Source organism: Dendrobates tinctorius, unplaced genomic scaffold, assembly GCF_039654945.1.
Source record: "Dendrobates tinctorius isolate UK_male_01 unplaced genomic scaffold, ASM3965494v1 ptg000186l, whole genome shotgun sequence".
NCBI classification, from domain to species: Eukaryota; Metazoa; Chordata; class Amphibia; order Anura; family Dendrobatidae; genus Dendrobates; species Dendrobates tinctorius.
Window position 1 is genome coordinate 487,611 of NW_027361853.1, and position 15,146 is coordinate 502,756.

At 45.3% G+C, this 15,146-nt stretch overlaps 1 protein-coding gene across 1 annotated transcript in view; it reads left to right on the top strand.

Annotated features, from left to right (window-relative positions):
* The first annotated feature begins 5,346 nt into the window (after window positions 1-5,346).
* The window catches only part of SCG5 (secretogranin V), a 72,146-nt gene continuing 62,346 nt past the window's right edge, over window positions 5,347-15,146 (top strand). Inside the window, exons 1-2 of the mRNA XM_073552148.1 lie at window positions 5,347-5,473; window positions 10,562-10,793. Coding sequence (XP_073408249.1) covers window positions 5,468-5,473; window positions 10,562-10,793 — 238 coding nt within the window. The 5' untranslated portion in view covers window positions 5,347-5,467. The remainder of the gene's footprint in view (window positions 5,474-10,561; window positions 10,794-15,146) is intronic.

Genomic DNA, 15,146 nt, shown 5'->3' on the forward strand with positions numbered 1-15,146 from the left:
ATCTCTGATCAGTCTTCTCCTTGTTTGAGATGAAAGTTTAGAGGGACGGCCGAGTCTTGGTAGATTTGCAGTGGTATGATGCGCCTACCATTTCAATATGATCGCTTGCACAGTGCTCCTTGGGATGTTTAAAGTTTTGGAAATCATTTTGTATCCAAATCCAGCTTTAGACTTCTCCACAATAGTATCAAAGACTTGCCTGTTGTGTTCCTTGGTCTTCATGATGCTCTCTGTGCATCAAACAGAACCCTGAGACTATCACAGAGCAGGTGCATTTATACAGAGACTTGATTACACACAGGTGGATTATATTTATCATCATTAGTCATTTAGGACAACATTGGATCATTCAGAGATCCACAACGAACTTCTGGAGTGAGTTTGTTGCACTGAAAGTAAAGGGGCCGAATAATTTTGCACGCCCCACTTTTCAGTTTTTGCATTTCCACAAAAATTTTAAATAACCAATAAATTTCGTTCAACTTCACAATTGTGTCCCACTTGTTGATTCTTCACCAAAAAATTAAATTTGGTATCTTTATGTTTGAAGCATGATATGTGGGAAAAAGGTTGAAAAATTCCAGGGGGCCGAATACTGTCGCAAGGCACTGTATTTCCCCCACCGTAGTCCCGTCAGAGTCCGCCATGTGGACAGACTTACAAGACATGGTCAGTTCAGTGGTTATAGTACCAGTTCCCCAGACAGAGATGGGCAGGGAACACTACTCCTCCCTGTTCTACATCACGAAACCATCCGGTGAGGTCAGAACTATTATAAATTTAAAACCCTTAAATGCCTGGGTCAGGTACAAAAGGTTCTGGATGGAATCAATTCGTTCAGCAATACACCTGATAGACCGGGACACGGTCATGTGCACCCTCGACCTGAAGAGTGCTTACTATCAGGTCCCGATCCATCCCTCATCCCACAGACTGCTAAGGTTCGCAGTCAAACTACCGACCTGGACCTGCCACTTCCAGTTCCAATGCCTCCCATTCGGGCTGGCTTCGGCCCCCCAAATCTTCACAAAGCTAGTAGCGGAGGTAGTGGCCTACCTGAGAAGCAAAGGAATCGTGATTATACCATACTTAGACGATTTCCTCCTGGTGGCAGGATCCGAAGAAGCGCTCATTCAAGACAGAAACTGAACAATCACGGTAATGGAGTTCCTCGGCTGGGTTATCAACTGGCAAAAGTCCGACCTGATACCAGAAACCAGGAAGGTCTTCCTTGGAGTTCTCCTAGACTCAGGAACCAGGATATCCCTGCTACCAAAAGAAAAATGGGACACAATTCAAGACAGTGCCGAAAACCTCTTGAAACACCGCGCCTCCTTAAGAGAGGCAATGAAGGTTCTGGGCCTAATGACGGCATGAATTCCGTACGTCAGATGGGCTCAGTTCCATTCCAGACCCTTACAGAAGGAGATCCTCGCAATATGGAACTGGTGTCAATCCTCACTCGACAAACCCATAAAGTTGCCCGGCCGAGTGAAGAGATCTCTGCGGTGGTGGACACAGCCCAAAAACCTACAGGTGGGCGTACTATGGACCACCTCTCCATACGTAGTAGTCACCACAGACGCCAGCACGTGGGGATGGGGAGCCCACGTAGAAGGGAAGATCTTTCAAGGAAGATGGCCAGAAGACATCAGGAACAGATCCTCCAACTTCAGGGAACTTTATGCGGTCTGGGAAACCTTGAGGCAAAACCGGAATATCCTGAGAAATCAACATGTACGAATACTGTCCGACGACGTAACAGCGGTTTCCTTCCTGAAGCACCAGGGAGGTCCCAGACATCGACCACTCCAAGGCCTAGCGGAGAAAATATTCTCCTGGGCAGAGGGAACAATCCTCTCAGTAACCGCAATTCACCTGGAGGGTTCCCAGAACGTGGTAGTGGACTACCTAAGCAGACAGCAGGTCTTCCAGACAGAGTGGGAGCTGAACATGGAAATATTCCACCAACTGTGTCAGCGTTGGGGGACCCCCAGAATAGATATATTCGCAAACCGAAAAAACTCAAAAGGTCTCCAGATTCTACTCCTTGAACCCGGTGGACGACCCAGAAGGCATAGATGCCATGAGCCAGGTCTGGGAAGAACCCCTCTCTTACGCATTCCCACCACTGGCACTCATCCCAGCGGTACTCAGAAAGATCCGCGAAGACCGCGCAAAGGTGATTATGGTCATCCCATACTGGCCGAGAAGAAGCTGGTTTCCCCTACTGGGGGCAATGGCAGTGGAACTGCCTCTGAAGGAAGACGTCATCCACCAGGGCCCGATCCGCCACCCGAATCCAGCAAGACTTCACCTCTCGGCTTGGATCCTGAAAGGGACATCCTGAAGGCAAAGGGCTTATCAGATCAGGTTATATCTACCCTACAGGCCAGCAGGAAGCCGGTTACATCCGCAATATACCGGAAGATATGTAAGAGGTTCTGCCTGGAGGGTGGCAGGTCCGACTTCGTGGCAGGAACCCACGATGGCCTTAAGCCCAGCACTTTAAAAGTCCAGATTTCGGCCCTGAGCTCCTTCTTTGATTACCCTCTAGCTTCTCATCCTTGAGTAGTAAGATTCATAAGGGCCACATAACGTCTATGCCCTACGATCAGGCAGCTCACCCCGCCTTGGGACCTTAGCTTGGTCCTCAGATCCCTATTTAGGAATCCCTACGTCCCCAGTGTAGAGATGTCCATTTCAAATCTCACTCGGAAAACGGCCTTTCTTGTAGCCATCACCACAGCTAAAACAATAGGGGAAATCCAGGCCCTGTCCACCAGAGACCCATATCTCCAGATAAGAGAAGACAGTATAATCCTGAGATATAGACAGTATAATCCAAAGGTAGCCTCTTGCCAAAATTTAAACCAGCAGATAGTGTTACCATCCTTCTGCGACAACCCTCACAATGAGAAGGAACAGAGTCTCCACTCTCTGGATGTGAGATGTGCCGTTATGGACTATCTAGAGGCCACTAACAGTTGGCGTATTGACCCAAACCTATTCATCCTTTTTGGGGGAAAAAAGCCTCTAAGGCTACTTTCACACTTGCGTTTTTTTGCTGTGCGCTTTTTTGCGCACACAAACGCATGAAAAAAATGCATCATGCGTTTGTGTGCGTTTTTTGCGAGTTTTGGTGCGTTTGTTTTTTTAAAAAATGCGCACGTATGCGCACCCATAGACTGTAATGGGTGTTTTGCTGTAAAAAAACGCATTGCGCGCGCATGCGTTTTTTTGGGGCAAGTCGGACACACAAAAAATGCAACAGGATGCATTTTGTGTGCCCGAGCGCACACTACAAAAATACGCATGAGCATACAAACGCGTACAAACGCATGTGTATGCGCACCCATGTAAAAGATAGGGGGAAAAAACGCATGCTTTTTTTGCGGTTAAAAACAGCGCAAAAAAACGCAAGTGTGAAACCAGCCTAAGGCATCCATCGCAAGATGGATTACTTCGGTAATCTCAAACGCCTACCAATCTGAAGGCGCTAACCCGCCAGATACTCTAAAGGTCCACTCTACAAGGGCTGTATCGGCCTCTTTGGCCGAGTGAGCGGGCGCCTCGGTGGATCAAATCTGTAGAGCAGCTACCTGGGACAGACTTGACACATTCTGCAAAGCACTACAAGCTTGATGTGCTATCTGGTCAACAGACCGCATTTGGGAGAAAGGTTCTCAAGGAGGTAATCCCACCCTGAGTAGGTGCTTTAGTACTCTCCATGGTGTTGTCACGTGGACGTCCTGGAAAATAGGTATTGGACCTACCGGTAATGATGTTTCCAGGAGTCCATCCTGACAGCACGGGTAGTTCTCAACCTGTTCATGTTATGTCATATGCTGTAATATGATTTTGTCATTAGTGTTATTTGCATTATCTACCCTGTGGTACTCGTTAAATCACTGAGAGAAAGTGGGAAGGGACCTTTTAACCTCTCGTGTGCTTTCCTGTGTCTGTAAGGAGGAGGAGGACATCCTCCATGGTGCTGTCAGGATGGACTCCTGGAAACATCATTACCAGTAGGTCTAATACCTATTTTTTTTTATTTTCCCACCACTTAAATTTAAAAAAAAAGAACCTATACACGTATGGTATCACTGCAATCATAATGACCCGGAGAATCATGATGCCAGGTAATTTTTACCATTCAATGAATACCGTAAAAAAACAAAATCATTTTGCAAAATTGTTTTCTTTTTCACAATTCCACTGCAGTTGGACTTTTTACGCCGGTTTCACATTAGCGCTTTTTAAGCGCACGCACGGCCGGGGGTAGCTCCGCCCCCGAGCCGGCTCTCTGCCCGGCGTGCCCGCCCCTTGCTTGTAGCGCCGCCTCCTAGCAGACAGCGGCGCCTGCGATCGGCGCACCCTATCTTTAGCATAGGGTGCGCAGATCGTGCGCAGGCCGTGCGCTAGTTGCGCTTTGACCTGCGCTGCGCACTTTTGACTGTGCGCCGTGCGCGCCAAAATCCAAAAAGTTCGATTTTGGCGCGCACGGCGCACCGTCAAAAGTGCGCAGCGCAGGTCAAAGCGCAACTAGCGCACGGCCTGCGCACGATCTGCGCACCCTATGCTAAAGATAGGGTGCGCCGATCGCAGGCGCCGCTGTCCGCTAGGAGGCGGCGCTACAAGCAAGGGGCGGGCACGCCGGGCAGAGAGCCGGCTCAGGGGCGGAGCTACCCCCGGCCGTGGGTGCGCTTAAAAAGCGCTAATGTGAAACCGGCCTTACCCATTTTTCAGTACATTGAATGGTGCCATTAACACAGCCATTTTATGCTGCAGGAAACAAACCCTGATTTGGCTACATGAATGGAAAAATAACAAAGTTCTAGCACTTTCAAAAAAGGGAGGAAAAACAATGAAAGTGCCAAAAAACAATAGCTGTCGGGAAGGGGCTAAACGAGTATTTATTTCCGCTCTAACTATGATTTATGTTTCAGCTACAAAGTTAAAAAAAAACAAAAAACATAACATATGAATATATAAAATATTTTTTTGCTGGAGGTGAAGTTCTGGTGCTATGGGGGGTAGTATGAGGTCTTTTTTTATATCGTGGGTATTTGATTTGGGAACTTGGAGAAAAACGGTCCACGAAAGACAAATGTATCTTATTAACGAGATACTTTGGGTTTTGATGCATTTTGCTGAAATCTGTGAACGTTTTGCTAATATTTGCACTTGAACCTTCGCTAATATTTCTATCTGCTGGAGAAGCAATAAAACCTTTTTATATACAGATGCTGGAATGAGAAGAGATTTTATAGTCTCTACAGCCTAGAGGAGAGACCATGAAGCTCCAGGTTACCCATCTGCCTCTGTTCTCCTTCCCCTCTCACCTGTCACTGTAGCTTTCCGCCCACGTCTCTGCTCCATCTGCCTCCATCCCTCCCTTCCTCCCTCCATCCCTGCTGCTTCCTCTCCTCATTTCAGATCCTGCATCTCCCAGCTGTCATCCTCCATGTTTGTAAGTCTCCTAATTCTTTTCTCAACGCATGAGATGATGCATTTTGTCTTTTCGGTTAGATTTCTTAAGATCTCTTCCTCTCCTTTGTAAAATGGGTGGTCAGACATGTTTTTTTTTGTAATGTATTATGGGTTTTTTTTTGATGGTTGAATTTCTGTGTATTTCAAGTCACGCTGGAAACGGTTTGGCTGCTTTAGCCCTGTGGAAAGTAGCAATATGTATTATGAAACTAATTGTATACATTGCAAATCCGAATGCGAATAATCCAAACACAGATATGATTTTATTTGTATGGGGCATCGGATTTGAAAAATCACTGAAATTTACCTTTCCTGCGTGTGCAGGCGAAACATCTTATCTATAAGGTATCGTTATATCCACCAGTTTACATGCATGTATAAATCCGGCCTTCTGTGATACATTGTTTTTTTTTCTTTTTTTTTTTTCTTTTTTACATTGCAAAGTCTGCTCTCCAGTGGAAAGATGGGGAAACTGCTGGTAGCTTAGATCAATACTTATTCCTTCTTCGTCAATAATTTAGATGGATATTTTTGAATCTTAACAATTCTGGAGCGGAAGAGGGAAAGATGCAAAAAATTAATCCATTTGATGTTCTTTAATGCTGTATCCAGTGGTACAAAAATACTGATTTTCCATCAAATGATTTCAAGAATATATGAAATGTAAAAAGTTTAGAAAATGTTTACTGATCAGATAAAACTAATGAAATGAAACACCCCTACATATTGAAGATTGTTTAATACTTTTATATGAACATCTAGAATGTCTTTTTATAGTTGCATAGTTGCAATCTGTTAGGTCTTTGCCAAATTGCCCGCGGCTTTCAGGTTGTCTCCTGTCTGCCAGCGGCTTCCAGAACATCTGCTACGTGTCAGGCCTTTGCCAGATTAAAGGAATTCCACTTTATTTTTGTAGCAAAATGAAAAAAAAATTACATATGCTTTCACAATATAATAAAAATACTAAAGTAGCTAAAAAAAAATTGTGTAACAGCTTTGAATGAGAAGGTATTCCCTTTTTCTGAACGAACAGATGCCAAAGCTACAGTAGCATTTTCTAGTAGCCTACACACATTTCGGAAATTTAAAATCATCAATTAGTGTCTTTTTCATTTTTAAAGATGTCCTGCAGGAATAGACATAAAATAACTAAAGAAAAATCCTAAATGCCTTTTAAATAGCAAATCACAATTGTTTTGACCCCAGAAGTAATCACTCTAGAATTAAAATGGCCGCTGTTGTTACACAGACAGCTGGTCTAGACTGTTAATAGGACTTGTGGCAGTGAGCATGTTCAGTAGGAAGTTCCACCAACTTACCATGATGTGCACAAAGTTGTGCGCCCCAAGGATAGTCTTCTACTGTATATACCAGGGATGCTGAGGTAAGAGGCTGCCCACACTGCTGTCCACCATGTCTATCTGATCCAATACTGGAGATACCAGCAGTGCTTCAGTAAGAAGAGGCTGCTCACACTGCTGTCCACCCCGAATATCTGATCTAATATTGGAGAAACTTGGGGTGCTAAGGTAAGAAGAGGCTGCTCACACTGCTGTCCACCCTGCATATCTGATCTAATACTGTAGATACCAGTAGTGCTGAGCTAAGAAGAGGCCAATCATACTGCTGTCTATCTTGTCCATCTGATTTAATACTGGAGATACCAGCAGTGCTGAGGTAATAAGAGGCTGCTCACACTGCTGTCCACCCTGCATATCTGATCTAATACTGTAGATACCAGTAGTGCTGAGGTAAGAAGAGGCCAATCATACTGCTGTCTATCTTGTCCATCTGATTTAATACTGGAGATACCAGCAGTGCTGAGGTAATAAGAGGCTGCTCACACTGCTGTCCACCCTGCATATCTGATCTAATACTGTAGATACCAGTAGTGCTGAGGTAAGAAGAGGCCAATCATACTGCTGTCTATCTTGTCCATCTGATTTAATACTGGAGATACCAGCAGTGCTGAGGTAATAAGAGGCTGCTCACACTGCTGTCCACCCTGTATATCTGATCTAATACTGTAGATATCAGGAGTGTTGAGGTAAGAAGAGGCCGCTCCTACTGATCACCCGATCTATCTGATCTAATACTGGAGATACCAGAGGGGCTGAGGTAAGAAGAGGCTGCTCACACTGCTGCCTACTATTTCTATATTATCTAATACTGGAGATACCAGAGGCGCTGAGGTAAAAAGAGGCTGCTCACACTGCAGTTCACCTGGTCAGTCTGACATAATACTAGATGTATTAGGTGTGCTGAGATAAGAAGTGGCCTCTCACACTGCTGTCCACCCTTTATGAATGACTAAATATAGTATAGGTTATCTCCAGGCCACAGCAGAGGAGCTTCTGCACCTGCTAAAAAGCATCTGTCCTAACATCCTAGGTCATGTTTCTGTTACTAATAAGACAACTGCCATTTTATTCTATAGTGATTACCTCCATAGAGAAAACAATTATGAGTTGCCAATTAAATTTTTTAAGAATTTATTTCCTTCTTGAGCTCTTTTCTTTTCCCAGAGAACTCCTTTAATAGCAATTTATGATTTTGCTTTTAACATGCAATTGTGTGGTAATTTTTCAGTTTTCAGTACCACTATAAAGCATAATTAAATTACCAACCACTCATATGGCTTTATTCAGCTGGTCTGTGAGGGTACCAGGAGTAGAACCTCCAACTATCTATTATTGACCGCTTATCCTAAAGATGGGATTTGTTTCCTGTCTACCGTACATAGCTATGCACAATGTCTGAAGAAGGGCTGCTCTTAGTCCAAATTGTTGCTGCAAATTTTCATGAGACAATGATGAAATGCATCAGAAGGCTGGTGTATGGTAAATATCAAAGTACCTTAAAACACCTTTAAAGGTAACATGTCGTGTCCAGAAATGTTGTTTACTTGCTATAGGGCTAATATACAGGCAAATAGATTCAAAACCCTGTGCCGATGGTTTACTCGAAGAGCAGCTACAAAGATGAAAATGAAGTGTTATCTTCCCTACAGCAGCTCACTTCTAGTCATCAGAGTGGTGCACAGGGCAGTTATAGTCACTCACTGTTCACTATACAGGGTGGGCCATTTATATGGATACACCTAAGTAAAATGGGAATGGTTGGTGATATCAACTTCCTGTTTGTGGCACATTAGTATATGGGAGGGGGGAAACTTTTCAAGATGGGTGTTGACCATGGTGGCCATTTTGAAGTTGGCCATTTTGGATTCAACTTTATTTTTTTTCAATGGGAAGAGGGTCATGTGACACATCAAACTTATTGAGAATTTCACAAGAAAATCAATGGTGTGCTTGGTTTTAATGTAACTTTATTATTTCATGCGTTATTTACAAGTTTATGACCACTTATAAAATGTGTTCAAAGTGCTGCCCATTGTGTTGGATTGTCAATGCAACCCTTTTCTCCCACAATGATAGCAACACCACAGAAGAAATGCTAGTCTAAGGGGGTCATATTCCTTGTAGGAATGCTCGGACCTGACACCCATAATGTGATGGTGCACCATCTTGCTGGAAAAACTCACATGACCCTCTTCCCATTGGAAAAAATAAAGTTGGATCCAAAATGGCCGACTTCAAAATGGCCACCATGGACACCACCCATCTTGAAAAGTTTTCCCCCTCCCATATACTAATGTGCCACAAACAGGAAGTTGATATCACCAACCATTCCCATTTTATTTAGGTGTATCCATATAATTGGCCCACCCTGTATAATGAATGTGGCTGTAATCACTCCTTATCACTTGGATTGACAGCCTACTTTGCACACCTACAATGTAAATCTCACTGTCAATGTGATGGAGCATTATTATAGCACACTCGCTGTATAATGATCCAAAACTGTAACCTCTCCCTGCACTGCCCCCCATAACTGGAAGCAAGCAGCTGCAGGGAGGATATAACTACTTATTTTCCCCGTAGCCGATGCTCTGGCAAGCTGGCTATACAGGGTTTAAACTCTATTTGTCTGCAGATTACCCCAATATCTACAGGTAACTAGTATTTCTAGATGTGAAATGTTCTATTTAAAGGGAACCTGTCACCCCCCCAGGGCGGTTTTAAATAAAAGAGCCACCTTCAGCAGCACCAAGGCTGCACTCTGTGAAGGTGGCTCTTCTGTTTCTGACCCCTAGTAACGCTGAAATATCGACTTTTATAAATAGGTCCTCATACCTGTAATATGTCCCATAGGTATGGTGTGTCCCCCTGTATCAGCCGCCTCCCATTTATCCATCATGCCTGTGTCTTGTGCCCGGGCACCGCCTACCATCCGTCCATCATGCCCCTTGTCTTGTGCCTGGGTGCCACCCACCATGCCCCTGTGCACTGCCACCTCCTCCTGTTTTGAATGCCGGCACCTGCGGTGTGACAAGAGTTCTCGGGCATGCGCAGTGCACGCTGCCTGAGAACCGACATCAGGCTATTGCGCCTGCATGTTGCTCAGGCCCCAGATCCCACCCCGCAGTGTGTTATGATGTATTCACACTGCGGGGCTGGGGCCTCAGCAATACGCAGATGCAATAGCCTGATGTCGGTTCTCGGGCAGCGCGCACTGCGCATTCCCGACAACTCTTGTCACAGCGCAGGCTCTGGCATTCAAAACAGGAGGAGGTGGCGGTGCACAGGGGAATTGTGGGTGGCGCCCAGGTGCAAGACAAGGGGCATGATGGAGGGATGGTAGGCGGTGCCCAGGCACAAGACACAGGCATGATGGACGGATCGGAGGCGGCTGATACAGGGGGACACACCATACCTATGGGAGACATTACAGGTATGAGGACCTATTTATAAAAGTCGATATTTCAGCGTTACTACGGGTCAGAAACAGAAGAGCCACCTTCACAGAGTGCAGCCTTGATGCTGCTGAAGGTGGCTCTTTTACTTAAAAACGCCCTGGGGGGGGTGACAGGTTCCCTTTAAGGATTGGCTGATACATGATCCTACAAATATACAACTCAATTTTTATGACTTAAGATAACCACATATGGTCTAATGTAATGTGATACTAATGGTGGCATGACATTACCTTTTGGTATTGTATTCAGGTAAAGATGGAGACCAACGGGTTCATCGCCTTGGTTTATCCCATGCTGGCAATAATGCTCTGTTCGATGAATCCAACTTTTGGACATAGTGTACGAAGCCCAGATCGAGTATCAGAGGCAGACATCCAGCGGCTGCTTCATGGGGTGATGGAAGAGCTGGGAATTGCAAGACCAAGAGTGGAGTATCCAGCACACCAGGCAGTGAACATTGTTGGCCCACAGAATATCGAAGGTAACTGACAACTGCAATCTTAGACTTTGCTCACTTTCAAACCTGTACTGAGTTGTCAATTTGCCAAAGTTCGTAATTTTTTTCTTCTAATGGGCACAGTTTTTGTTTATGAATGGCTACAGCATAAAAGTATTTTAGAAAACTATGGCACATTAGGGGCTAATAGGGGAGACCCAGTTGTCTTAATTGTCAGATGAACCTGCAGATTTCAATGGAATTTAATGGTCACTATTGTGTTTGGGAGCCTCATATTGCTTCCCATAGGGCATATGGATTTCAGCATTCCTGATCTTTTTTGTTCTTTAAGGGGTTGACCAGGGAAAACCAGTTATTGCCTAGCCACAGGATGTGTGATAAGGAGTTATTTGTGTGGGTACAACTGCTGGGGCCCACAAGATCATCAGAATAAGGATCTTTTATTCCCTTTTCAGTGGAATGACAGTACCGACGCACCATTCTTTCTCTATAAGGCTCCTGAGGATTGTTTGGGTTTTTATGGTTGCCCCATGGAGAATGAATGGAACAGTGTGCTTGGTCATCTTACCTGCTGTCATCAGATAAAAAAGTGCCCCATCAGGGATAAATGTTCCCCATTCTTCAGATCGATGCAGGTCCCAGTGGTTAGACCCCAACAATCCGTTTTATCTCCTATCCTGCCAATGATGTTTTTCTAGTGGCTTTCTCCCTCTTCCTAATCAGACATATGCACTCTCATCCAGTCAGACATGTATATGGAAGGGATTGGGAGAGATAGCTGTCAGCTGAAGTGTTTGTCACATGGCAAAAGGGGTTATCCAGACTTGGGGCTCAAGCTTGCACTCATTCTGTGTGACTGCAGACTTGAGAATCCTCACAGTGCACGCTGTCAGGATTCTCTGGTGCCAGGAGCGGTCGGTCATGTGATCACTAGTATGCAATTTGCATACTTCCCGCCACATTCCTAGTAGACGTGTTCACCCTCGCTCAGCTCACTGTTATGGAGCGAGGCCAAAAATGTCTAGTCGGCATGCAACCGTATTAATGCACATTGAATCTGTACTGTGCATATTATAAGACTTCACAAGTCTGCAGTTACATAGCGACTGCAGACTTGATCCTCAAACCTTGCCAACCCCATTAAGGCTGACTATACAGTTAAGAATTTGGTTTTTGTATGAGAGAAATGCATCATGAACCCATTGTTTGTAACTGATGGTGGTGGTATGAGGCGCATCTGATATAGGTCCTCCTTTTTCCATGTTCCATTGGGACAACCCTCTAATAAAATAATGAAAGCACTTTATTGGACACACAAAGATGACCAGTCATGATAAAGCTGCTGAGCCCAACTGGACCCAGCATGGTTCTATTATTCCAGTACTGTGCTGTATGGTCTGTGCTTAAGCACCAAAATCCAACCAACATTCATCAGGAGAACATGTAGTTCTATCATGGCCAAAAGGGTTAGCACCTTTCAAAGGTGGATATCATGGAACCACATAGCTGGGCTTACCTAGGAGGGGCGTGGCTAAGCAGCTACCTTGTCTTCGCCAGAACTCCTGATGGTAGAGCCAGTCTTGAGATGCAGGTAGCTGCCAGGTACCACTCCTAGGCAGTCCCTGATACTGCAGCTGCTGACCTCAAGGGTTAGTGTGGTGCCCCTGAGGCTCAGTCGCCACAGAGGTACTGCCCCACCATCCAGGTAAGGTGGAGACTCCTGACCACGCTCCAACACCTGCACCCCACACCACAAAGTAGTGTAGCAAAGCACCTTCGGCGGCTCCCTGCTTGGAGTATAGCAAAGCACCCATTGGTGGCTCCCTGCTTGGAACACGAAACGTGCTGGGAGTTGGGTGGAGTTAGATTACATTTCAAGGAGCGGGAAGAGTTTAAGTTAGTCAGTCAGTAGTTGGTTGGAGAGAGAAGAAGATCCCTAGAGAGAGGGATAGATGGATGGAAGTGCTGCAGCAGATCCCAGTGATCTGGGTCTGCTGGCACGGGAAAGAGAGAGAGAGCAACATAGACTGAAAGCTTGACTCTCCATAGAAAGAAAGGATTAGTACAGAACGTGAGGAGTAAAAGAGAACAGAGGATGTGGGTGAGAAGAGAACCCTTCCTAGAGGTTCTAAGCGCAAGGCCGGGGCCCGGCCCCCGAGGTTGTACGGATACTAATGGTCCTGCAGCAGACACCGGAGGAATAGAAGTAGTGACCACTTTATTCCCACACAAGACTTGGGGACACAGCAGCAACTGGATAGTGAGCTGGGACTTAGTAGCAAGGAGTCCCCGAAGCAGGCTACAGCTGTCTGCCGTACAAGTAGAGTTCATAGGAACATCAGACAGGAGGAACTCCAGTGTAACTCAGTACTAGAAGTACGTCATCTAAAGGTGCTATAAGAGGAGACGTTCAGAAAGGCACAAGTTGGCGGAGTGTTAGAAAGGAGTATTCCATCTGGCCTGGGGGTTGACTGAGTCCCAGACCCGGAGGACACGGCACAGAAGCAGGCACCTGTTTGTATGACAGACTGTGAGTAAAGCTTTGGAACTACATGCCCTGGTGTCCTCCACTTATTCCTGCGTCAACCTGCCCGGCACTGCTACCTCCCCTGCGCCTGACACTACACCATCTAAGTGTCATCATATCTACTCTTCCCTGGAACTACAGCCCAGCCTGTGGAGGGCTATACCATCACTGCTGCACCACACCATCTGTCCCAGAGGATCTGTCTGCAGCGTCGGCCTAACATCTACATTGCCGAACACCACAGGTGGTGTCACGACTTATTCATTCACACTGAACATTTACAAAGGGCGCCCAGGGCCACGGGCCGGGTCACAGCTACCGTGACAACTTCCATTGAGATCCACCGGGCCCGGTACCGAGTACCCCACAGCCCTGGGTGTGAGGGCGTCCCATTAGGATAGCAGACACAGACTAGACTCGTAGTAACTGGGAGGGCAGGATTCAAACACTGTGGAGACTACACAGGTTCTGGGTGCTAAGACAGAACGGATACTGACACAGAGTCACAGGCAGGGCTGAATTTGGATACTGGAACAGACTGCAACATTACAGACTCTGGTATACTAACCAGGACAGACACTGGTGCAAATTCTAGTACCAACAGAACGGTTTCAAGGCTCAGGTACCACAGAGAGCAGTGTTAGGCTTCAGGTACAGCCGAAGCAGTGTCATGGTTCACGTACGGCTTCAGGCACAGGTACTGCTGTAGCGGTATCAGTGTTCAAGCATGTGGTGCTTGTTGAAACTGACCTGAGGCAAGTAACAGGTGTGGTCAATATGGAAATCACACTTGAAACCAGATAAAAAGGGAGAAGGTGACTCAATTTTTGCATTGTGTCTGTGTGCCACGCTAAGCATGGAGAACAGAAAGAGGAGAGAACTGTCTTAAGACTTGAGAAACAAAATTGTTGAAAAATATCAACAATCTCAATGTTACAAGTCCAGCTCCTGTGATCTTGAATCTTGATGTGCCTTTGTGCTCGGTGGGCAACATAAGCGAGAAATTTGGAACACATGGCACTGTTACTAAGCTCCCTGGATCTGGATGGCAGAGGAAAATTGATGAAAGGTTGCAAAACATTGTAGTCTGGATGGTGGATAAGCAGTTTTTAGTTTCAATAAGTTTTTTTGAGTGTATACAACTGTTTGAATATATTCTCCCATGTAGGGGAGGTGTAAATTTCAATAATAATGAACAAATACAAATTTTTACATAGGGGGAGACAAGACAGAGATGGGGGGAGGATAGTACAAAAGGAAATCAAACAGGTAATCCATAGTGTGTTTTACACCAGCTTATTATCAACTATTGCACACAATGTCAACAACATAATATATTTGGATTAGGTCATACAGGAGGTGTAAATTTAAGGTAGAAAAAGAGAAAATACAATTTATAGCAAGATCTGCTCAATCAGAAATGTGAATAAACCCTTAATATTGTGTTTGGACGTCCTCCCAAAAGACCTTCAGGCTTTGCCCCATCAGGGTGACAAACATAGGGCCTGATTTAGCTGCGTTTTCGGATCTAGACCTATCCACGGATTGCATATCCTAAAGAAGGAGTCCCACATGTCATCTCTGGTAGCTTCAATACGTTCATATAGCATGATAGTGTTCATCCTCTCTCTTACTAGAGATATAGAGAATGAAAGGGATTTCCACTTTGCTGCGATAAGCAGTTTTTAAAGTAGGACAGATATCAACATAGGATAATGTCATATTATAGCTATAGATGACCATCCCTAAAGCGTATAAGAGGATTGATGTTACCTAATTTGTTGATGGTTCTGTGTAAGAATCATGTTAGGCACACTATCCACACTGGGAGAGGGGGATGTATTATCCTC